Source organism: Lepisma saccharinum, chromosome 13 (genome assembly GCF_977018435.1).
Source record: "Lepisma saccharinum chromosome 13, izLepSacc3.1, whole genome shotgun sequence".
Classification (NCBI taxonomy): Eukaryota; Metazoa; Arthropoda; class Insecta; order Zygentoma; family Lepismatidae; genus Lepisma; species Lepisma saccharinum.
Genome location: NC_139241.1, coordinates 68,837,804 through 68,861,777, shown reverse-complemented (window position 1 = coordinate 68,861,777; position 23,974 = coordinate 68,837,804). Strand labels below are relative to the sequence as shown.

At 39.9% G+C, this 23,974-nt stretch overlaps 1 protein-coding gene across 4 annotated transcripts in view; it reads left to right on the top strand.

Moving 5' to 3' along the window:
- LOC145997402 (uncharacterized) overlaps window positions 1-23,974 on the top strand; it is a 455,282-nt gene that overhangs the window by 419,482 nt on the left and 11,826 nt on the right. For all 4 annotated transcript variants that reach the window (XM_083134406.1, XM_083134404.1, XM_083134405.1 and 1 more), the window contains exons 4-9: window positions 3,095-3,223; window positions 6,732-6,882; window positions 7,514-7,689; window positions 8,612-9,642; window positions 13,624-15,520; window positions 20,927-21,074. In XM_083134406.1, the coding sequence (XP_082990532.1) occupies window positions 3,095-3,223; window positions 6,732-6,882; window positions 7,514-7,689; window positions 8,612-9,642; window positions 13,624-15,520; window positions 20,927-21,074 (3,532 nt within the window). The remainder of the gene's footprint in view (window positions 1-3,094; window positions 3,224-6,731; window positions 6,883-7,513; window positions 7,690-8,611; window positions 9,643-13,623; window positions 15,521-20,926; window positions 21,075-23,974) is intronic.

The window sequence follows — 23,974 nt, the reverse complement described above, 5'->3', positions numbered from 1 at the left end:
AAAATAATCCAAATCAATCAATTAATCAATTGACCCCAATTTCATTCAAGGAAGCCCAACTGGTAGGCGTATCTAGACCACGTCACATTTTATTCATCGTGTGTTGACTCGCTGTTGTTCATATTTCACAACAAACCGTGGCATTAAAAAGGCTCGCATATATTTTATGTACTGCACATATCTATATCAAATAGGTGATACTTTTTTTTTAAAAAAAAATTAAGTTAAAGTGTACTTGTAAAGAGTTTTGAGAGGTTAAAATTTCAAAACAAAGTGCACAGAGTCAACAATAGTGATACTTTTTCTTGGAAGTTAATACTGGAGCCTTTTCTATGTATGATAACCTAATTTCCACATCCTGTGCCAAGTTACAGTATCCAGCAGCACTGCTAGCCCCAAGACTCAAATTTAAAACACAGCTCATATTTATACTTTCTCCTCTATAGTTTATATTCGACTGCTGAATCTGTTGCCGGGGTAAATCTTGAAACAATCGCTGTAGACCCTATCCGTTTCGCATTGTTGACGAACGAGTTTTGAATGTCCCAGCTCGGTCGGTCCATAAATCATGCACAAATATCCCCTCTGCTTTGTGTCACAATGAAATAACGAACCAGCCCCCGCCTTTTCCCTCTCTTTGCGAAGACATGACGTAGTTTGCTCCCTTGAATACCGCCATTTTCAATCTTGCTAATTAATCATGACGAGTGGCGCAGAGGGAGAAGGGGGCGGCAAAGAAAAACCCGGCTAAAAGCTCCCCCCCCACTTTCACCCCCTTGTCCCTTTCATGTTGCTATTCATACAAAACTCCAGGAATACCGAAACGGCAAACAAATGTAGGTTATACACACACCTCCAGATCCGAATTAATCCAATTTGTCGTGGTCATTAATTAGCAACGATTCTCAAAACCCCAAAACTGGTCTTTGATGTCGTCACCGTGGTGGCTTTGGGCGGGTTCGTGAAATATGCATGTACGTCTACGGCATGAAGGGTATGGGTGATGAATGATGCAGGGGAAGTTTTCCCAGAATGCAAAGTTTACTGAGAAAGATTGATTTTTCATCTCCTTTTTTGTTAAGTTTTTATTAGTATTCTTTCTTTATAAAAAGACCCAAAGGGTGAGTTGTAATGCATATTCCGGTGTGTTACGTCAAAAGCAGGCAGCAGTGCATTCCTACTGGAAAGCCAGTGCCGTGTGATTCGGCCTTTAGTTGTGGCGACTAGACCAATCAGAGCGAACGTTTGGTCATGTGAATTGATTGTTTGATTTGCTTTATTTTACTTCGCTTTTTCTGCCACTTTTAGCTAATTTAAGAAGATGGGGATGAGTGACGATATGATGAAATTGATGAACGAACACTCACGAACATCCATGCCCAGGCCGGGATTCGAACCCTGGACCCCTGGCGTCGTAGCGCGATGTGTTAACCACTCCGCCACGTGGGCCGGCTCGGTCATGTGAAGATAGTCTGTGAGTCTGCATGGAAAAGCGCATTTTGTCTGTTGGTTGTGCGATTTTTTCGTTCGTTTGCTTGATAAAAAAGAAAGTGTCAGAAATTAAGTGCATTTGTGTTTATTATTATTTAGGAATTTATCCACAGCAGTGTGATAAGTGCGTAGTTAGATATCGGTTAGTTCATCGAACTCTCCAACCTAAATATTGCCTCTTTTGGGGGTAGCAGAGGAAGGCCAATGGTAGCACCGTCGCCTTGTAATCAAGGGGTCTAGGTTTCGATACGCGATGGAGGCACAAGTGGTTCGGATCCCACTTTAAAATGTAGGTCCAGTCCCGATTAGACTTTCTGTGCATAAAGTAGACTTAAAACAACAATTCAATCAATCATCTCACCTAACAGATCGCTAGGTGCCGGGGCTTGCCTCGCGTTGATACCTCCCTGGAGATGAGGCCTTCTCGAAAAATGTTTTATAAGGCACAGCAGTATGATGTTACACAACAGATTTGATTACCTGATAATAATAATAATTCCTGGCGCAACAACCCTTGAGAGCCACGGCCTACCGAACCGACTGCCGGCCTCACTCCCACATGCCTCAGCAAAGGTGGACAATCATCCTACCAGTTACGGGGTGACGTGTGGTCAGCACGACGGACCCCCATTCGTTGCTGTAGGTGTCCATGACCCGCTTTTTCCTCACAATGGTGGGTGACCACTGGTCCCATACGCTGGCCGAAATCTCAGAAGTTCATGGGCGTCCGTAAGGGGGGGGCAAGGGGGAGCGCCCCCCCCCCCTGGAAGATGAAAGTAAACCAAAAATTATATATTTCACACATATAATTTCATTTCAGCCACAATCATATGTGTTAATTATTGCATGAATATGATAAATTCAAAATACGATCCTTGCCCCTCCCTGGAAAACAATCTTGTGGACGTACATGCAGGAGTAATGCTTCCCCCAGGAGACTCGAACCAGCGCGCTTCTCGTAGCCCCAACATAAAGCCGGACGCATTAGACCGCACGACCACAGTGCGGGACGAATACCATATAATGAAAATCTTTATTATTCTGCCAGTGTATATTTTTTTAATGAATGCGAATCTCATGTATGAATGCTTACCAGAGTTAATTTAAAAAAAAAAAAAAAAAAAACATGTTGAGTATGCTTTCATTACCATTTGTACTTTCCAGCTAATTTCTAGTCCATACTTTTTTTCTCATCTCTACGTTTTTATGTTGTTGTTGTTTTTTTCAAAATCGAGGAACAAATAAAAACAGCCAACACTCGGAAACCACACACAAGAAACTCTCATTTGGCAAACTCACAGATTATCTTCACATGGCCAGACTTCCCTCTGATTAGCTGTTCGAGAGAATCCAGTCGAGGAAAGCCAGTAGCAATTAGAACATGGCCTATTCCTAAAAACCAGTCAAGCAGCGAGCCAGGCAGCCATCATTTCCGATCAGGTAGCAGTAGTTCAAGTTCAAGTAGCAAATCTAGGAAGAAACGTTACCTCATGTGATTCAGTCATAAGATTCTTCGTAATGTAAGCTTGTAATTTCTGTTTACACTACAAAATATGTAAATGCATTGTGCAGAAGATTAACAATCCATTTTTGTGAATTTTAGGTTTCACTTTGGATAAGGAATCCAATACCATAGCCATCCTATGCCAAGATGTCACAGTAATTCTTGCTTTTGACACCAGAGAGCGCCTCATTCAGTGGCAAGTAAAAATATCAACTAATCTCGGAGAAGGTAAGACAAAAATGCTATTTCTTCCAGTAGATATCTGATACGATAAAATTGAATAGTAGAAACAATAATATTTTTTATGATTATTATACAATAAAAACTAGTATACGTTAATATAAATAAACAAAGTTTATTAGAAATTAAAATTATTGTAAACTTGGCGGGGAGACTTTTTTTTTACTAGATCTGCCAGATGAGATTATTACAGTGGATCCATGAGTATTAGCGTGCAAATTGTCCATGACTATTTTCATTAATTTTTCTCTTACATCCTATGGTTCTTAAGCGATGGATTTTTATGTATGCTGGTGAAGAAGTTGTCAACAGCTTGTTTTGAGTTTTCTTTTAATTCTTGAAGCTGTTATTGGGTCAAATAAAGTGCACGAACATGGTGATGGACAATTTGCAAGGTAATACTCATGGATCCCACTGTACAACCGTTGTCATTATTTCTTATTACATTTACAGTTAGTGTAATGAAATGCACAATTATTCTATATTTGGTTATTAACCTTAACAGCCTCATTCAAAACTGTGGATCTACTTATGGGTAAATTTCTCGTATCGGACAAACGGATTTCTTCAAATTTACAGGAGAAATTACTTACCGAATGCAGTTTCTTTATAGTTGTGGAAGTTCGGGGAAGTGTTTTCTCGCATCGTTCATTGAATTTTGCTGGTTAATCATCTTTTTTTTCGATATAAATGTGTGACCGTTGCACGAGAGCTCTTGCATCTATTTACTTCCAGGTGGATGTAGCCTGTGCGTGATGACGTAATGTGGGCCAGTGTTTCCAAATATGCGTTTATGTAACTGGTCACACGTTTAAATACCTATGATCAGTTGAACGTGATCAACGTTTTGAAAATGACGTGTGCAGGATGCTAAATTGAACGAAAGGAGTGCTAATGGAACCTAACCTAACAGGCCTAACCTAACCTAGTATGCATACCTCGTCCCTGTGATGGTCAGTGGGGCATCCAAAAACCATTGACGTTAGCCTAAAAATTCACGAAAGCCCCACGGACCATCACGGGGACGAGGTATGCCTACTAGGTTAGGTTAGGCCTGTTAGGTTAGGTTCCATTAGCACTCCTTTCGTTCAATTTATGATTCCCGAACACGTTTCCGACATTCGGACAACATCGGCTTCTAGCAGCAGCAATAGCGTGTATTGTGCTCTCGTGCAGAAAGCAAATAGCGGCAGCAGCAATAGCTCGTCGGAAATAGATTTTCGTAGAAAACCACATCCATTCGCATTAAAATGGATCAAAACTTCATTCCCGAACACGTTTCCGACATTCGGACAACATCGGCTTCTAGCAGCAGCAATAGCGTGTATTGTGCTCTCGTGCAGAAAGCAAATAGCAGCAGCAGCAATAGCTCGTCGGAAATAGATTTTCGTAGAAAACCACATGCATTCACATTAAAATGGATCAAAACTACATTCCCGAACACATTTCCGACATTCCTCCTCACCGGTAAATAATGAGCAATTGTGCCGATTTCGCTTATCTTGCACTTTCTACGCGTGGTGGGGTGGAAACATTGCATATGGACTACGGTGGTGAAACTGTGACGGCCATTTCCCGTCTTACGGAAGGGAAGAAGCAACCAAGAAAACTTACTCGATATGTCGCAAATATAGCTATTTTCGGTGAAATTAGCGAATTCTCACCTTCAGGAATGTTTGTGAATGCAGAATACGTAAGTACGAATATTAAAATCAAAAGAAGTAGGAAATTTCAGCTGTTTGTCCGATACGAGAAATTTACCAAATTATCTTCTCTGTGATTTTACCCTCAACATGTTTAGCCGTAGAAATAGATTTGCTATTGAAATTTTCATAGCATTAATGTTTCACACCTGTTTTATTATTGTGGTATTGTTTCCCCACCTCTGGCAACATATGCGACACGTTTATATGTTCATCGATGAATCCATCCCTTTTCATCATGATTATGCTGCGAAAAATTTAATAAACTGAGGGAAAAATCAAGCACAAAAACACATTTTGCCAGTCAATTCAAACAACACACACTGACATGTGCTTTGGGGAATGGGAGAGGGTGCCAGTTAAAGCTGAAATAACATGAACCATGCAGCCACACAGGCATAACAGTTTCAATTCTGTCATGAACAATTTTTCATGCTTGCCAATGCAGAAAGTGATTAGGTCAGGCAAAGCAGTTGTTTGCATGGGAAATTTTGTTGTATTTGAAGAGAGGGGGGGGGGGGGGGAACTCATGGCTAAAAATATAAATTTCACTTAAATACGAAAATAATACCTTCAAATTGTCCATTGCCAACATTTTTTTTCTTTTACATCCCGTATGTTTTTAAGGGATGGAAATTCACTGTTCCTGCTTTTGTTCCATAGCCTCATATTGCATTAAACAAAGAGATTGAATCTAAATTATGTATCTGTACAGAGTTAAGCTGTAACTACTGGTGTAGGTGCAGGTGCTGGCTTGTGGGACACACATGTTTGCTCCCACGAATATCCACCCATAGTTAGTAATTTTTATTTTGAATGGAAAGAACACACATATGAGGGGTTCGGAGCACAAGTGGCGTAACTCCACTGTTCGTAGAAATGGAGTAACATGTTTAACTTAGAACTGTGAAGCATCAACATTTCAGTGCTAGAAATCTCTTAAGTTTGAAATTCTTGTTCATGTTGGTGCTCCAACAGCTAAGCATAGTATTAAGTTATCTAAATGTGCCTTTTTATCAAAACTGGCTTGAGTAGAGTTACACCTCTTGTGCTCTAAACCCCTCAATGTACAATCACCAACAATTCTGGGTTGTAACAATTTTGTTGACATTCAATTGGATAATTACAACCCATATGTGCATATGTATATGACCAACTTGTTACAGCATTCAAATCAAATTGGAGTTTGGTTATCGCATTGCAAGAGCCTTTCATACTGGTGGTTTTTATTTATTATACTTCCTTGCAGGATAATTTGCTGAACAACTAATCATTTAGAGCATGTATCTTCTAGTTCCCAAGATTTGACACTTTGTTTTCTGGTACTGAGATATGAGTGAAACCAATTTACTGCATTTCTAGTAATGCTATAGTAACACAGTAGCCAGTAGCAAGTAATGATAGCCTGGAATCAGATTTGTAGAATGATCGAATTGGAGATCTTCAAATTAATATTTATTTTAGGTTGACTTTCTGTTACTCGTGGTTAATTTCAAGAATGAGGATGAGTTATGATTAGATGAAATTGATGAAGGGATGTTCACAAAAAATGCCCATACCAAGACTCGAACCTAGGAACTACTGTAGTGAGCCTACTTAACATGTCTGGCTACCAAGCCAGCAGATGTGAATGCACATACATTTCATAAGTTCATTAGCCTTACTTTAATTTCTTTTTTTTTTTAAGTTACAGCTCATTCTTTTCCATGGAAAATGACATTTAATATAAATTTTACTTTGCTCAAATGTAATACAAGTGAAGCGAAAACTATAGCAAACCCTTTTGCTTTCAGACCAACAGTTTTTGATACAAATTACAACTGCACCACCAAAGGCAAAGATTGCAACTGGCCCAGCGAGACTGCACGTTCAAGATCAACGATTCTGTATAACAACAGGTGTCCCACCTCGATTGATAGGTTTCTGGGAAATTGGACATTTGAGGTATGGCGTTTCTATAGTCTGACTGTAGTTTTGTCTTTTTGATTGATTACTTATTTTCACTGAAGAAATGGGTGCTTGGAGATCAGTCTCAGTTTCCAGTAAATAATAATTGCTGCCAATACATGTATACAGTTTTGGTGCATTGCTATTTCAACTTGATATTTTTATACACTCTTTGCTTATCAGTTGTATTTACGTATATTAGCATAGAACGATATTTTTTCTATTATCTAAATTCAAAAGAGCGTATGGTTTCACTTTCTTTACAGTTGTTTCTACTCCAGCCCTTAAAACATTTATTTACTGTCATAAATGCATATGTGTATTTCCTTGCTTTTTAAATTGTATTCATAATTCTGTTTTCTTATGAATGAGTTTACTATGAATATAATTCACATTCTTAAACCTACATGTAGATTGGAAACGGATGTTACAAAAGAAGTTTACAATATAATTTTTGCTTTTCATCTTAACTGACCACTTGGAGCACCGCACCCAGTTGAAAGCAAAGTCTGTAAATTTTTTTTGTAATAATTCAGTAATACCAACATACTTAGAATAACAATGTGTAAATCTGTAACTTAGTAAACTTCCAATACATTTTGAGGTTAACGTGGTGCTTTTCTTGCAGACGCTATGGAGTGGTGGATGGCCGATTTTGCTTTGAGGGAGGTTCACGGTGTGGAAAGGGTGAAGGACTCCATGTACTTGTTACAGATCAAGGCGAGGAAATCACACAGACTATTCAGTTGGCATCTCAAGGAAAACTGGCTTCTAAAAGACGGCCTATTGCTAGGAAAATGTCCGGTAAGTGTATATTGATGAAATGTGCTGTGTTATTCTTCCCATCAACAATAAACTAAGCCAAACTCCATGATGCAACAACCCTTTTGCGGCCAAGGCCTGATGTGCAGTTAGTACAAATCACATGGTATAAAAAGTTAGGATGTCATAGTTAACAACAATGGCAGTGATAGGGTTCTAAAACTCAAAAGGGGGAAGAGGACATTTTATTTCCCCTTGGTAGAAAAGGTTTTTCATAGTGCGCAGGCAAAGTGACAACCAGTGGGGGTCCCCCAAGCCTCCCCTTAATCGCAGCCACTGGTTAACAAGGTAAAAGGGATAGAACTTGGAATCTATGTGTCATCATCATTTGGTGTGAACAGAATTCTTTTAACTATAATTCAATCAGGTTTGGAACAACAGAGATCAAACAAACCAGTAAAATTGGACATATAGCTATTTTTTCCATTAGTGTTTAATTTGACGTCTCTGGTGCTGTTCAGTTCTTATTATAGAGCAGCTCCTGCATATGTTATGCAGAAGGGGGACAATTATCAAAATTGGAAATCTTGCATCTTCATATGTCTTACTTAGAAAGCTCTTTGAATTTACTGATGTCATCTATGCAATACGTTGAATATTTTCAATGTCGTTATGCACTTTTAGACCATAGATACTTTGATCTCACCAATGTTTTACTCAAACAATTTCAATTTTATCGTTCCACATGCAAGATGAATCCATCACTGTGATTGTATCGGAACTCCACTTTTATGTTTATTTGCTATACCTTCAATCACCATAGAGCATAATGCTGTAAAGTGTTCCCGGATTTTAAATTATCCTTCATTTTAAGTGTTTTCACCTTGCTCCCATGAAATAATGTAATGCTTGTCAAAAATCTTTTACAGAAGTTAACAATGGACACATGTTTTCTCTCTTTCAGCCATGGAAAGTCCTCGGAAGCATATGCACTCCAGGGCAGAAACAAGAGCATCGGATCTGAGCTACGCTGAATCTTTCCATCCACTTCTTGCAGCTGATCTGAGTCGTAGCTTGTGTGAGGTGTGCTCCGAAAGTTCCCATGGCCAGGAGTCTCAAAGTGCCGAAGATCTGTGCCACTGTGGACAGTCTCCCTTCTGGTCATCGGCCGAATCTGGAAACATGGACCTAGAGAGTTGCGAGACCATGTCTGTGACAGTGAGTGAGATACCAGAGTACCAGGTTCACATGGAGGGTTGGTCGTGTACACCGGACGGACCGCATCCCGAAAGACGGGCCATTCTGGAGAGATGCTCAAGCTGCATGAGCAAGCTCGGTGGTCCGAGAACCACGCAGAAGTCTCAGGATGGTGGACTCTTTAGTCCCGCATGGACAATGGACAGTGTTGCCAACTTCTCACAAAGTGTTCACTCGCAAAACAGCTGCCATAGCCACAGCACCGGCAGTGACAGACTATCGCTCTCCTCGCAAGGGAGCAGTAGCAGTGCTAGTACATCCGAGTATTGTGTACCCAGACCATACGCCGATTCTTGGTATGACAAACCCCGTACCATGGGAATGCCAAATATGCCAATTGTCCCGCCGAAGAGCCCGAAGACTTCTCATCCAAGGGATGTGGTGGCTTTGCATTCAACGTGCAGTCATCCGGCACTGCACCACGGCAGCACCGCACATGAACTTCACAGAGGACTATCAACAACCACTTTGCCAGGTGCTCACAAGTGCAGGTGCATGGTTGCACCAGCAAGGCCCCCGAAAGCCTCTCCGATGTCACCTCCGCAGATGCGATCACCGTCTGTTTCACCAAAGAAGACTAATCAGCCGCATTCTCAAGTTAGCGATGCAGCCAAACTACCAAAAATGGTTCCCCTGCCTCCTTGTCTGTGCCATCAGATGTCACATCAGCAACCGCCTGCTGATCCGTATGAAAACTATGATGTTCCACGGGCAGTTTTACCTCAAGCTTATTTGAAGGTAAGTTTAATCCAATACAACATTTGCTTGGTTGTGCCACCATTCGCTGGAGCTTCACATGGTATATTTACCCCTGTGTTACGTGCACAGCTTTCTGTAACGTACTTGGGCATGTGGATGATTCTTGTCAGCCAACCCTTTAACTACGAATTCTTGCTTTCCTGGTGACATAATTTGAACAGGTATTCTAGAGGTTAAATTGGCATTAGCATCCAGGATTTCAAGAGCATGCACTGCTATTATCATCAGGGAATTTCCTGGATTCTAATACCGATTGAATCTGTCTGGTAACCTGAGAACATTTGTTCAAAATACACTTTAAACTAGGGATGGATCGATATGAAATTTTGGCTGATACCGATAAAGTACTGATATAAAATTTACCGATACCAATAAACAATATTCGTCCGATCCTATATAAAATTCCAATAAAGTTAACATCAGTTTCATGGTTGTATGACAACTGTCTACTACATACTTAACAACCCCAGCAATGCCATGTTCACTTTCAGTCACGTTGTTAATTTCATATTAAATTTTGTCACACACACACCACCGTGCACTGTGCGAATTAAACTTTTTGTTTGGGGGGGGGGATATGTCCACTTAGTGGCGTATATGTGATTTCATTTCGGGAGGTGAGCCTTTTAATGGAGAATTTGCAAATTTGTATATGTTACAAGTCGGTTATTGCCTGGCGGTTCTCCTAGCAAGTACCTTAGAACATTGGTTTTAACCTAGGCCATTAAATTTTATGATAACATTTACATGTAATTTAGAAACACTTAGTGCATATATTTACATTCTAGGAAAACCAAAATGCATACACAAAAACAGCTAACAAATTAGTAACACCGAATAACATGAACAAATTTCTATTGTCAACCTACCTACAACTTTCTTGTGAGCTCAAATACATGTAAAATATATTCAGGGCATAGCGGTAGCGTCGCCGCCTTGTAATGAACGAGGTCCCGCTCCCAGGTTCTATACCCAGAGGAGGCACATAGTGGTTAGGATCCCACATTAAACTGTAGGTCCAGTCCTGATTAGTTGCAAAATAGTTTTCTTTTTTAATTGACAAGGCTACATACTATTCAACAAATAAATCTTTGATTACTGTACCATTAATGGACACAAATGTTTTTCAATCATGTTTCTTACAAAGTTTTTTTTAGGAAATGGTATTCTATGGGTATATGCTTTCAACTCCATTTTCTTTGAGGGTGAAGGGGATAAGAACATCCCTGGTAGAGATAAGAATTATTGTGAATTGAAAAGGTTTTCTCCGTCAATCAGGCAGGTGATTTCTGGCTGTTTGCCCGAGAAAACCTTTTCAATATTTGCCGCCAGGAAAGCTTCAAGAATTATTTAAGAATAATTGTCTTTTGCCAGGTATAAAATTCTTTGTGTGTGTGGGGGGGGGGGAATCTCCAGCATCCCCCCTGTTAATTTACACACTGCCTCCGTATCATCCTCCTTAACCCACTTCCATGGAACATCTGAATCTGCTGTGTGCTCCGTCTATGGACGCTACGACATTTTTATTGTTATGTATTTAGGTGTGTGGTAGACAACTGTAACTCTCACTAACTTTATACTATTACGTCACTCAGAAGTGCAGTAGAACTATGCTGCTGGGGCTTGGAACAAAGAGAAAGTAAGAATATAGAGCTACATGTGCACAATATAGTTCACAGTGTTGCAATCTTGCAATGAATACCAATAGATGACTCTGGTCACCAACATGCCTGACAAAAGCTTAAAGTAGTGTTAGGAATCATCTCCCTCTGGCAAACAGAATTAATGTGCATTTGGAAACTAAAATCGACAACTTAAATTTCCAAACATACAAGGTTCATTCAATAAATAACCGGAAATATTTTTTTGTACAGAATCTATTATTAGAATGGAATACAAACATGATTATTATTCAACGTAGTCCCCCTCAAGTTCAGTGCACCTGCACCAGCGCTCGACAAGCCTCCCAATTCCACGTGAAAAGAATTATTTTGGGCGTGTGCGTAACAGTCATGCACTGCTGCCTGGATGTCTTCATCATCCTCGAACCTTGAGCCACTAAGAGCGTGTTTAAGTGGGCCAAAAATGTCATAATCTGAAGGTGCCAGATCCAGGGGCGGGGTAAGCAGACAAACTTTAGGTCATTGATGGTAGCTAATGTGACTCTAGCAGTGTGTGGTCTCGCATTGTCATGCAGTAACAGGATGCCACTGGACACCAGACCACATCGCTTCTTCAAAATTGCTGGTTTCAAATTTTCACGCATAAGGTTTGCGTATGTCACACTGTTTACATTTTGACCTCTCGGCATGTAATGTTCAGGAATTGTTCCCAAATGATCCCAAAACAAAGTCAACATGACCTTACCAGCACTTATTTCAGCTCACACCTTCTTGGGTCTTGGAGATGAAGAATGTCGCCACTCCATTGTAGCCTGCTTTCGTTCAGGTTCGTAAAAATGTACCCAACTTTCATCTCCCGTGACAATACGGTGAAGAAATGCATCCCTATCAGCCTCGTACTGTCGCAAAAGCTCCCCGCACGCATCCATTTCTTTCATTTCTAGTGTCAAATGTTTTGGAACCCACCTCGCACACACTTTCTTGAACATCAGTACATCATGAACAATATGGTGATCTGATCCGACACTAACGTTCATCTCTGATGCAATCTCACTCACCGTAATATGCCTGTTTTCCCGTATCAACTCGTCAACTCGCAATGTTGTTCTCCGTGACTGCAGAGACAGAGCGTCCTGGATATGGCGAATCTTGAACACTTGTTACACCCTGTTTGAACTTCTCTGCCCACTCGTACACTTGTGTTCGACTCAAACATCTTTCACCATATTGCACTGCCATCCGACGGTGAATTTCGATTGGTTTCAACCCTTCAGCTAACAGAAATCTAATGACACTTCACTGCTCCAAGTTGGTGCAAACCTGCAAGGGTGCTGCCATCTTGTTTCACTGATTCCCAGCACCCCGTTCACGAGGCAGGTGTGCCAGGCCCATTTGTTAATAGTTCTAGGATGCCATCACAAAATAACAAAGAAACACCAAACATGGTCATATTTTCGATTTTTTATACAACTTTTCCGGTTATTTATTGAATGGACCGTGTATATCCAAAGCTTTATTAAAAAAAAAATGCTGAGAGAACCACTTAGGACAATTGAGCCAGAATTTTCAAATGTTTGGAATTCACGAAACTTATGCAAAATAGGAATCACGGCCTAGCCACAACCCTTCCACTTCTGGCAATCACATTTAGTATTCCTGGTTCAAAGTGAAATTTCCCTTATGATTACCTCAAAACTCCCTTTACAACCTTTTAATTGCCTGTGATATCACATTACTCTCAATACCTCACCCCACAGAAGTGGACATAATATACACCTAGGTGGATTTAATAAATATTGCTTGTATAATGAACACAATACTATTGAGTACAGGATTGTTATGAATCTCCCAACTAAAAACCTTTTTTCTGCTTATGGCTATGCACCTGCATCAACAAAGATCCTCAAAATTTCGAAAAATGAAATATCTGTTTTGAATTTCTTTTAGAGCATTCACGTGAATTTTTGTGTGGTGTGCTTTTGAAAAATGGAATTATAGCACCACAAAATTATCACAGATATCTACACAACACAATTTGGAATGTTGTAGCAGTTTTTGAAAAGGAGAGAAATTTTTGAAAAGTCTTATTGATGTACGTCACAGGTCTGGTGAAACCTTAACAGCCATAAATAAGCATGCAATTCTGATGTATTGTGAATTTTGTTATTAACAATATTATCCTTCAATAGGAGCAGTGAGAGTGATGATGTAAAAATATTTGGGAACCACTGGTTTTAAGGTGTTTCGAGAACAACAAATAAAAAGCATTACATACTTAATTTCTATTTAAACTGTTGTTGTAAACTGTAATTAAAATATTTACCTTGAATTATTTCAGGAGCAGAACCACAAAGATGAGCAACAGAAGTGCACAGAAAGCATCATGGCAACCAATCAGAGCTCAGCTGAATATTACGATACACCAAAGAAGGTCAAGGAGTGTCTAGCAGCTTCAGCTGAGAAGAAAATGCATGAAAAAGAAAATTTATCGCAGTTTGCAAACTATGATACCCCACCGGCAGCTAAAACTCTGAAGAAACCGTGTGGATGCGTCATCAAATATGCAAAAGCAGTAGTGCCAGTTCCAGTGGAGCTGAAACTCGCCGAGGAGAACGTGCGGAATGCCGAGTGTCCTTGCCAAAGAGTGATGTGCTGGGCCGAGAACTGGATGCCTTGCAGACGAGGAAGTGGGATGGAAAACACGGGAGTGCCCATTCACAAGGTCAAGCTGAGCGGGGAAGGCAAAATGCCAGTCATGAGCCCAAGTGGAGAAATTGCCATCTATGCCACTGTAGACAAGTCGAAGAAGACACGCAGATTGCTACAGCAGCCTTGCGAATGTGCCGACAATGCTGAGAGCATGGAGACGGATGGCCAAACTGACAATACGAAGGCTGAGAATGTGGCAATGAATGTGGATGACGGTGCAAAACCGGCAAACTACATGAATGTAGAGTGTGCTATGGAGGAGGATAAGCCTGCTCCACCATTGCCGAAACGCAATGAGAAACCTAACTATGCAAATATTGATTTTGCAGAGTCTCTAGAGTATTACGAAAATGCTAAAGATGTTCTTCAAAGAGTTGGGATTACAAAACCGGAAGCTGATTCGGATGAATCCCGAGAAGATCAACCATTACTTACGCAGCATGGCTCAGACTCGGACATGGCCCTTGTTGGTACACTGTCATTTACATTTGACAATGGTGTTAAGATTTGCAACAAGTGTGGGCATGCTGCGCATGTAGTTAACCAAGCACAGAAAAGACCTGAGCCCATACAGCAACCAACGTCAAACCAAGATGAGTACCTGCTTATGGAACCAGCCACTAGGAAGACTTCTGCACCATCGCTGAACGAAACCAAAAATTATCCAGGATACTTAACAATGTCGCCGATAACGTGCAAGACTGAAGGGAGAGGAATGCCTTTCAAACCAGGTTTGATGAATGGCTTACCGGAGAAGTCTGCAAGCATCCCGAGTTTATCTGGGCCATTGGTGGATAGAAGTAGGAAGCGTCATGATTGTGAGTTCCCACGAATCCCAGGTTCTGCTTTGATGTACTCGTCAATGCCTGGTCGGAAGCTCCTCGAGTCAAGTGAAGCGAACGATCAGCGACGAAGAGTGTTGATGCGGAAACGATCTAGCTCAGCCGATTCATCGAGATACCTGGATGAATATGAAGAAGAAGAAAACCTTGTTCAGCCTCTTCCAGACTTCAAGAAAGAGGCTGCAACCTCTCCGGTGCCATCGAACCAAACTGTCAAGTCCAAAGAACAGTCTGAAGACGTCAAGTCACAATCAGATGAAACCAATGTTCCTACAGAGTGTCATAATATTGTTAGAACTAGTGAACCTGCTCAAACAGACTTCGAAGAATCCAATAATAGTGCTTCCCTAAGAACATTAGTGCAAGAGTGTCTCGCCGACCATTTACCCCAGGCTGTTAATATTAGGAGGTCTTCGAGTGTTCCTTGTAAGTCCAGTAACAGAGACTCTTCTAGTTCGAACGATTCCGGTGTATCGACAGGGTCTCCGAAACATAGGGAGTTTGTGGAACTGGATCACAGACTTCTGGCTGCCTGCCTTCATTCGTCATTACCACGCAGGTCAAAGTCCTCTGATCCGTTGCGAGAACTCAACAGCTTCCAGGGGTTGAAGCCTAAAGTTCCACCCAAATCATCATCTGCAGAAGCGGAAGTGCCTATATGCATGAAGAGGGATAGTATCAAAGGTGGGTTCACAATCAGTACTTTTTTTATTGTAGGTTATGAGAATTAAGCTTTAGAATATACTGAGCAGAGCAGATATTAGTGTTGATAAAATCTATAATATATTTCTGTATATGAATGAAAGTATGCATGAACCACAATATTGTACATATCAATCTTGCTAATTAAATTTCCTTGCACTTGCCCATGTTAAGCATAGTATTTATTTTGTGAGCTTCGATTTTTATAATAAAAGAGTGTTCTTTCTTTGGTATCTAGTCCATATTCTCAAGTCAAACCAAAACTTAACATTTTCCAACTTTATACATTTTTCCTTTCTGATCAAAATGCATCAAATGCTCTAAAATTATCTTCCTTGTAAGTTATTTAGCCACAGTCCTGGAAAATAATGGTTCGACTGTAAAATTTTAAAATGTATTAATGCATCTCTTGGAAACTACTTAAATTCAAGATTAATTTATACTGCAGAAAGAACATGGTTTATACATGGAAGTCAAAGTTTACAAAATGTTAACATTGCCGATAATCTTATCTTCTTTCGTTAAAAAAATAGGTTGTTTTCAAGAAAAGACTTTGTTGGGATATTAACAGATCAATTCCAGATAGGTTTCTGAGCTTTTGAGAGGCAATGCCTCTCTCATCATCTGATTAGCTCCCAAAACTAAGAACCCTATGCGCCACTGGCCAGGTCGATATTCTGAGAAGCTCAAAATCTTTTGCTAGGAAAATTTCAAGATGTATTAGGTTGCCTTGTGATGCTACACCTTGAATAACGTAGTGTGGAAAATGGCACGGTTCTGGCCTCTCTGGCTGGTTCCACTCGAAAATGATACCGCTAGAGGCGCTGGTGTTGGTCTCGGTGCATGGTATGCGTCTGCTTATAATGCAAGTAAATGGAGTTTTCGCTGCAACCAGTGGCGGCTCGTGGTGATCCAAAGTGGAGGGGCGATAGCTCACAAATTTGTTCTATTGATTTGCTTTATTTTACTTCGCCTTTTGTGCCACATTTGGCTCATTTTCGAAGATGGGGATGAGTGATATGATGAAATTGATGAATGGACACTCACAAAATCCATGCCCAGGCCGGGATTCGAACACGTGACCCGGCACAAATTTGCTCTACTAGTAATGTGAGTTTAAGTGATGAATTTCGTATAACAGCCAACGTGATAAGATATTGATACGTTCGTGTTTACCGAATATCATGTTTTACATGTTTTAAATTAATAATTATTTAACAGTAATGCGAAGAAGATGGAAGAAGGGATATTAATTTTTACACAACTTGATAAGCACAATGACGAATATTTACGTGCATTGATCGTGAAAATTTCTAGTAAAAAGTTACACAGGAAATGTCTCCTGTCCTAATTGACTAATTGATATGTGAAATAGGGCACCAAAATAAATATCTCACTGGAAAGGTGATATCTCCATTACCAGAAGCTCTAAAGTAAAAACTTCAAACTTACCAGAAATCTTCAGACATGCTTATATTCATCCTTCTGTCCTTCAACGCGAAATTTGCGAGTGAACTCACGACCTCCCTTCTTTGACACTTGTTCTAGATTCAAATTCGGACTAGATTTTTTATGTTTATTTTTCATCCAGACTTCTCAGACTTCTGGTAGAAAAACTTCGCACCAACAATTTATCCACACTGTTCATCGCGACAAATGCACAACTACAGAACACAACTACCGAACAAGCTTCACTTTTCCATGGAAAACGTAGAAACAAACAAGTGTCAATACTATCGTCGTCCGGTCGTTTTATTGCTTCGGGGTTGCTAGACAGTTTTGCCAGATTTTAAGTTAAGTTAGTTTACAGGTTCCCGTAGCGGCTCTTGGTGAGTTTAGATGACGAGTTTCTAATTTATTGAACATCCGCCTTCAAAAAAGAAATTGGAGAACTTTGTCACATTATCAGGATTTTTTTCAAACGTGCTAATCAAAAACATGTATTTAAATCTACATGATGTACTCCACATCATTGTAATCGAAATGTACTTTTCACTAAACTCAGAAAAAATACAATGCATGTATACGATAATTTTGCGTGTAACAAGAATCTATAGCAGACTTCCGTGGCTAGCATACCGCACTACAAAGCCAGGGCTCCTGGGTTCGAATCCCGGCATGGGTATGTGTATGTTCTTTGTGAGTGCCCTTCCATCAATTTCATTATATCATCACTCATCCTCATCGTCGTGATTACCAAAAAGTAGCAGAAAGTGACGGTAAATAACAAAAATCAAGCAAGAGTCTGCACTTTTTCAGTTATCGACATTTTCTTTCCTCGTTGGAAATTGCGTTATTTATTACTCTACTCTTATGTCATAAGTGAATAAGATTATGGAATACAGAATGATTTTTTTCAACTGTTGGTAATTTTCTTTCTTATGTTAACTTCATTGCTTCTGGCAACACTTCATTGTTCACCGTTCTCCGGCCGGAGAGAGGGCCAGTTTCGCCTAGGGGGTGGATTTCGGATGACAAACCCTCCGTCCTCCCAGCCACAGATCCCGCGCGTGCTATTCCTCCAGTTCCCTCGCCTCTTGCCCCTCGTGGCCATGCCTGAGAATGCTCTACGTCTCGTAAAGTGGGAGGACGGCACCCCGCCAGATTTCTCTCGGAGTTGCGTATTCCCCCGCACGGTGGCGTGCAAACTTTGCAATTGTCGCGGAAGAATGAATACAGAACCGACTAACCAATGATCTATAAGCTATGGCATATTTGCAATTCAGACAATGTAAAAGCTAATATATAAATGTTAATGAAATGTTTGTTCACTTGTGGTTGCACACGGCAGTGCGGTGTCCGTATCGTCCTTATGACCGGGTGCCCCTGGCTGCAACGTCTGATTCTTTTACATGAAGCATTTCTATGAATGTGATAACTGCTATGATATTTGGTACAGTGGTCTCCAAGATATTAACGAACATTCTAGACAGTCGACCACATCCTGTTATCGTTATACTTTCATTAATAATGCCGGAGAAAAAATATGCATGGAATGCTCTTGGTAAATTTTTATGTATGAATTAGGTTCATAATTATTATCATCATCATCATTTCTTTTAAAGATATACACACTGAAGCATTTATATTTTTTATATTTACTATCTATTTTCTTCTGCTTTAAACTAATCGCGGCAATGATGATAATGATGATTGCATGAAACGACAAGGTAAGTGAAGTCGACCTGAGTGTAAGGAAACTTTCAGACCAATGGGACAAGCAACATGGGATGTTTACACTGATGTGACTAGGGACACAGACACTTCCAGACTGTAAAATAGCATTCATTGCGCATTAGGGTCGAAACAGCAAACGACACGTTCAAATGTCGTATTCGCATGCTACTTGTTTTTTTGGTAGGAAAGCTCCTTTAATGAAGGGTGCTCAGATCGAAGCGACGTGCTACAGGAGGAGTTCCCAACTAAGTAACAAGCGACAGCCTTGAAGCGGCACTTCAGTCAATTAGCAAGCGTTTGCTGCTAATTGTGCGAACAACAGATCTAGGCGACACGATAAGCCACACGTGTTGCTTTGTCGCTTGTGTGTCACTCAAACTGGGCCATTTCCTCAATAGCTTATACAACGTGTTGCCGTGGCTTGTTGTTCGGGCATGCACGATGCAATGAGTGTCTTGCTTTAGGGATATTGTGCACCAAAGCCGCAAGCGACACTTATCGCTTGTGGATTTCACCAACCGAATGCTGGCCTGTGCTGCCCGTCATGCTTTTACAATGTGAAATGTTTCTCTTGATTAGCTCGTTTCCAAGTGACATGTGTCGCATCTCGCTTCGGTATGAAAGTTGCCTTGGACCAAAGGACCCGTGTCTCTTTGATGTGAAATCCTCGTATTGTTTGTCGCGTGTTGCTTTGGTCTAAAATCTCCTTGAGGAAACGGTGCAGTCAGAGCTTGCGTCCCTGCAGTTCGAAAGGCTGCATTGATTACAGACTGCTCGCTTTCAAGCGACACTTGTGGTTTGTCGCCTCAGTATGAAATATATCTCAGGCTTCCATTTATATTCTAATAACATAGAAAAATTAACTCTAATACACAGTCCAAGACCTGACGTCCGGAATCACATTGCGATGTTTCTTCATGTGTTACGCACGCATGATATTTATTTATTCATTTTATTTTACTTTTCTTTCCAAATTAATGCCATTTCGTGACTGCAAATCACTCCACAAATATAACTGTTTCCATCAATTCATGTACCGCCTTTCAAGACAAACAAATCTACATAATATATTCCAAAAACTAACAAAGCCGCATTACTTGTATAAGAAAATTAGCACAGGTTCTGATCACACTGCCATCTATGTTTTTCATCCATCTGGGGAACTAGTTTCTTGGGTCATTTTCCACACTACGTTATTCAAGGCACTGTAACTTAAGCTTGGAAATTTGAAGTTTATTATGCATATTATCTCAAATTCTTTTTAGAATACTTAGTTTTCTTGTAAACTTAAGACATTACACAGGTTTACAAGAGTTAACAAGCACTCATGAAAGGAAACTACTGAAAATCACATGATGTGTTCATAACACCAGTTATCTGACTTCAAGAAACAATGTTCATTGTGGCCATAATATTTTGACCCATAAACGGGACATCCCAAAGAGATCAGTCCCCTCTCTTCATAAAAAATCGGTTAGTCCTAATTATAAAATTATTGTTATTATTAACGCATTGTTATTATTTATTAAAGGTTGTATTGCATAAATGATACACAATAAACAATAAATGAAATATGTCAAAAGGTATTAATTATTATAATCTCGCTATAATTTACATAGTGTTTCTCGTCCTTTCTGATCAATCTTTGGTGTTAGTCCCACGCTGAAGTTTAATAATATTAGAAGTATTTAGCAGAAGAATCAATCTTCTTGAGAGCATCTTTGTTCTTCATCAATCGTATATAAATCTCCCCAAAAACCTTAATCTACATATCAAACATACAACTCTAGATTTTCTTTTGAGTTTGTGTGAAGATGCAGGAAATTTAAATTCTTGTTGCAATTCCATAAAGAAACTGCTTGCTTATTCACTGCTCTTCAAATAACTGAACACATACAAAACAATGCATCTTTTTGACATGAAATGTGTCTGAAATTTAGACTTGGTTTTCAAGATGACTCCAAGACTTTTATAAATGGTACAAATAGTGGCTTTTTATTAATATGGATGGGACGACCGGGACTGTTCCGGTCAAAACGGGATGTATGGTCACCCTAATTGTGACATATCTTCTAACGTCATAATAGTGTAATATGTTAATAGAAAATCAGCATATTAAGACAGATTGATCTTACCTTCAGAGTGGTTCTAATACATATTCCTTCAAGGTGATATTTGCCATATTTTACTAATTCTATTTCTGTTTTTCAGGCTATGGAAGCCCAGGTACTGATCCATCTATGGTTCCCACGTACATGGATTCTCGAAGCACAAGTAGTGGAACATCAGACATGTCAGACTACATCGAAACACTTTCACTGTCGTCACACAGTTCCTCAGATACTCCAGATAGTCTTAGGTATGAATCTTCACATAGAACTCCTCTCTTTTAGTTTCTTTGTGTATATGCAGTGGCATTCAGTGAAGGCAATGGTTCCAATTTTTTTCACTGTTATACAAGGGCTGTCCAAAATAAAACCGAACTATCAAAATATTGAGAAAATGGTATTATTCACCAATTATTTGGACCTGTCTCCTTCAAAGTACACTCGTCCACTGTGTACACAGTGCTTGCAGTGTTTCTTCCAGTCCTGGAGTGCCCCCTGGAACTCCAGTTTTGGAATGACCTGTAGGTCTCGTAGCAAATTTTTGATCCCTTCTATTGTCTGTAATCTATTACCTTTGAAGGTTGAATTGAACTTTGGGAGGAGAAGTCTGCTGGTGCCAAATCAGGGGAGTAGGCCAGTTGTGGGACAGCAGGTGTCTAGTGCTTTGCCAAAAACCAAAAACTCTTGGACAACAAGTGAGGAATGAGCTCATGCATTATCGTGATGAACCATCCAGGACTACTTCTGCCACATGCTGCACCTTTTCTCATAATTGTTGCATGACGTTAATGTTAAAATGCTGCAACTTAACATGTGAGATGACTGTCTGCACGTATGACTTCCCACACCCTTTTCACGTAATCGATGTTGGTAGAGGTGGATGGACGTCAAAATTTTGCATCATTCTCGATGGAGGTTCGACCTGATCTGAAACATTTGTAACAATGTGTTTAACTGAAACATTCCTCGCCACAGGCTTGATGTAATTTCACACATAGTCACTGCTCTTCCAGTTCCTTCCTTACTGAAAATCGCCATGATCACTCAGCATACCTGCACTCAACGCCATCTACTGTGTTACTGTGGTTACCAACAGTTTTGAAACTGGGCCAAGTTAAAAACTAAGGACACTGCCAGTTCTCTTCAATGAATTTATATACAAACTTTACAAAAAGAGTTTGGTTTCTTTTTGAACAGGCCTTGTATTTCTTCAAATTGCATGATTAGTAGTGAATACTGAGTTAGCAATGTGTGTGTGTGGGTGTAGCCTGCATGAGATGTAATGATTTAATGATTGTAGCCGTATGGTGCAAAAATTGACCAACCAATTCACACAGCATAAGCATGGATAACCAGAAGGAGGAACGGCCATGCACCTCTCCCCTGGAAAATGAATTTCAACTTAAAAATATATATTTCACACACATAACTGAAATTTAGTCACAATAATTTATTGTACTATTTGTCACACACAGTACTATGTAGAAATTTCAGCAAAAAATGCAGTCTCAACCAGGACAGACAATTCCACACAGGTGAAACAGCAACAGGGAGAAATCACACAAAGTCAGGTACAGCTCTGTTTGTAGAGCAATGGCACGGTATGCCAGAGACATGGGTTCATGTCCTGGACAAGGCTGCATTTTTCATTGAAATATCCACAGCAATTTATGTTAATTATTGTAAGGGCATTACAGGAACTTGAAACTTCAAACTGAAAGAGTGTTTTTTGTGAGGGTGGCACTATTGTGTGGGGAAATATATACCTTGTTTGTCCACCTTCACCCCCTTGGAAAGAATACTTTTTTGCCCCTTCCTGGAAAATATCCTGCAGATGTCCTTGATCATAAACTAATATAGTGGAACCTGGATTTAACAGTTTTCAGGGAACCAAACTGAGAAATAATAAGATGCTGGAAAACATAAAATTGTGGAAGATTTTGTAACATTTTACTGTGTTCAGATCAAGAAGATTGGGTGTAAAATCCCAAAACATAAAACTAGGTTTCCACTGTACTAAGAAGGTGAATCATACATTCTTACCTGTTAAAAATCAAGAGTAAAAATCACAGCATACGATAACACATTAAAACACCAATGTTTCACAGTGCTTGAAGTGCAAATTCTCATCTGGGAAAAGAGGAGGGGGGGGGTGCCAGGTAGAGTTTTGGCGAAAGGTGGTGGATGCTTGCATCATCCACATGGAGAAAATTAAGTTAATGAGAGAATGCTTACACATATGTTACACAAATTTTCTTAACTGGGGAGCAGGTGGTGCCCATAGAGGGGATTCATGATGCGCCTGCATCATGGGAATTTATTGAGGGGGGACAAGATTTTATACCAATTCTATGTATCTTCACACAGAAATGGGGGATCCTTTCTTTGATTGACTTGTTATTGATTGTTAGTTGTGGTTATTATGTACAGTTTTTCTACCTACCTGTGGGTGATCGCAGCGATGGAGTTGAAATGAAACACCGTCTCTTATGCCTTTAGAATCAGTTTGGAAAGGGAGGGGGGAACATGCCGTTTGTATTGATACAAGGTTAGTCAAGCGGACAAACTGTTAAGAATAAGGTTCAGTACACTAACAATGGCAGTGAACATTCATGTTAGGAAACATGAAAGCCTAAAGTAAACATATATTGTTCCGCAATTTTTATCTCGCCAAAAATAAATTGAGTAAATAATTCGGCATAAAGGAAGGGGGGCAAGGGGAATGTTCTACTTTTGGGGGGGAGTGCATCATAGGCCTTTGGCGCGGGGGGGGGGGGTGGTCTTCCCACTTAGGCACTAATGTTTAATGAGTTTCTAACTTGCATTGTGAAGGATGAAATGGGCATATTGAAGTAAAGTACCAACTTGTAAATTTGCCAGAAAAAACCTATTCAGTTTTTCTTACATAAGTACAATACAATTGTATTTACCTCTGCTACACAAAATAAAACTTTCAAAATTATTGAAATCAGGAATATCATATTCATTTACAATGCACATTCAGTCTCAAGAATTTCATGAATAGTGTGGTAGCTTCTCTCCCATTTACATATCCCTACTTGCCACCATGTAAAATGTATAATTGTAAGAAAGATATAATGTTGACCAGCAATCAAGAATGAACAGTGAAAGAAAATCATATTTATTATGT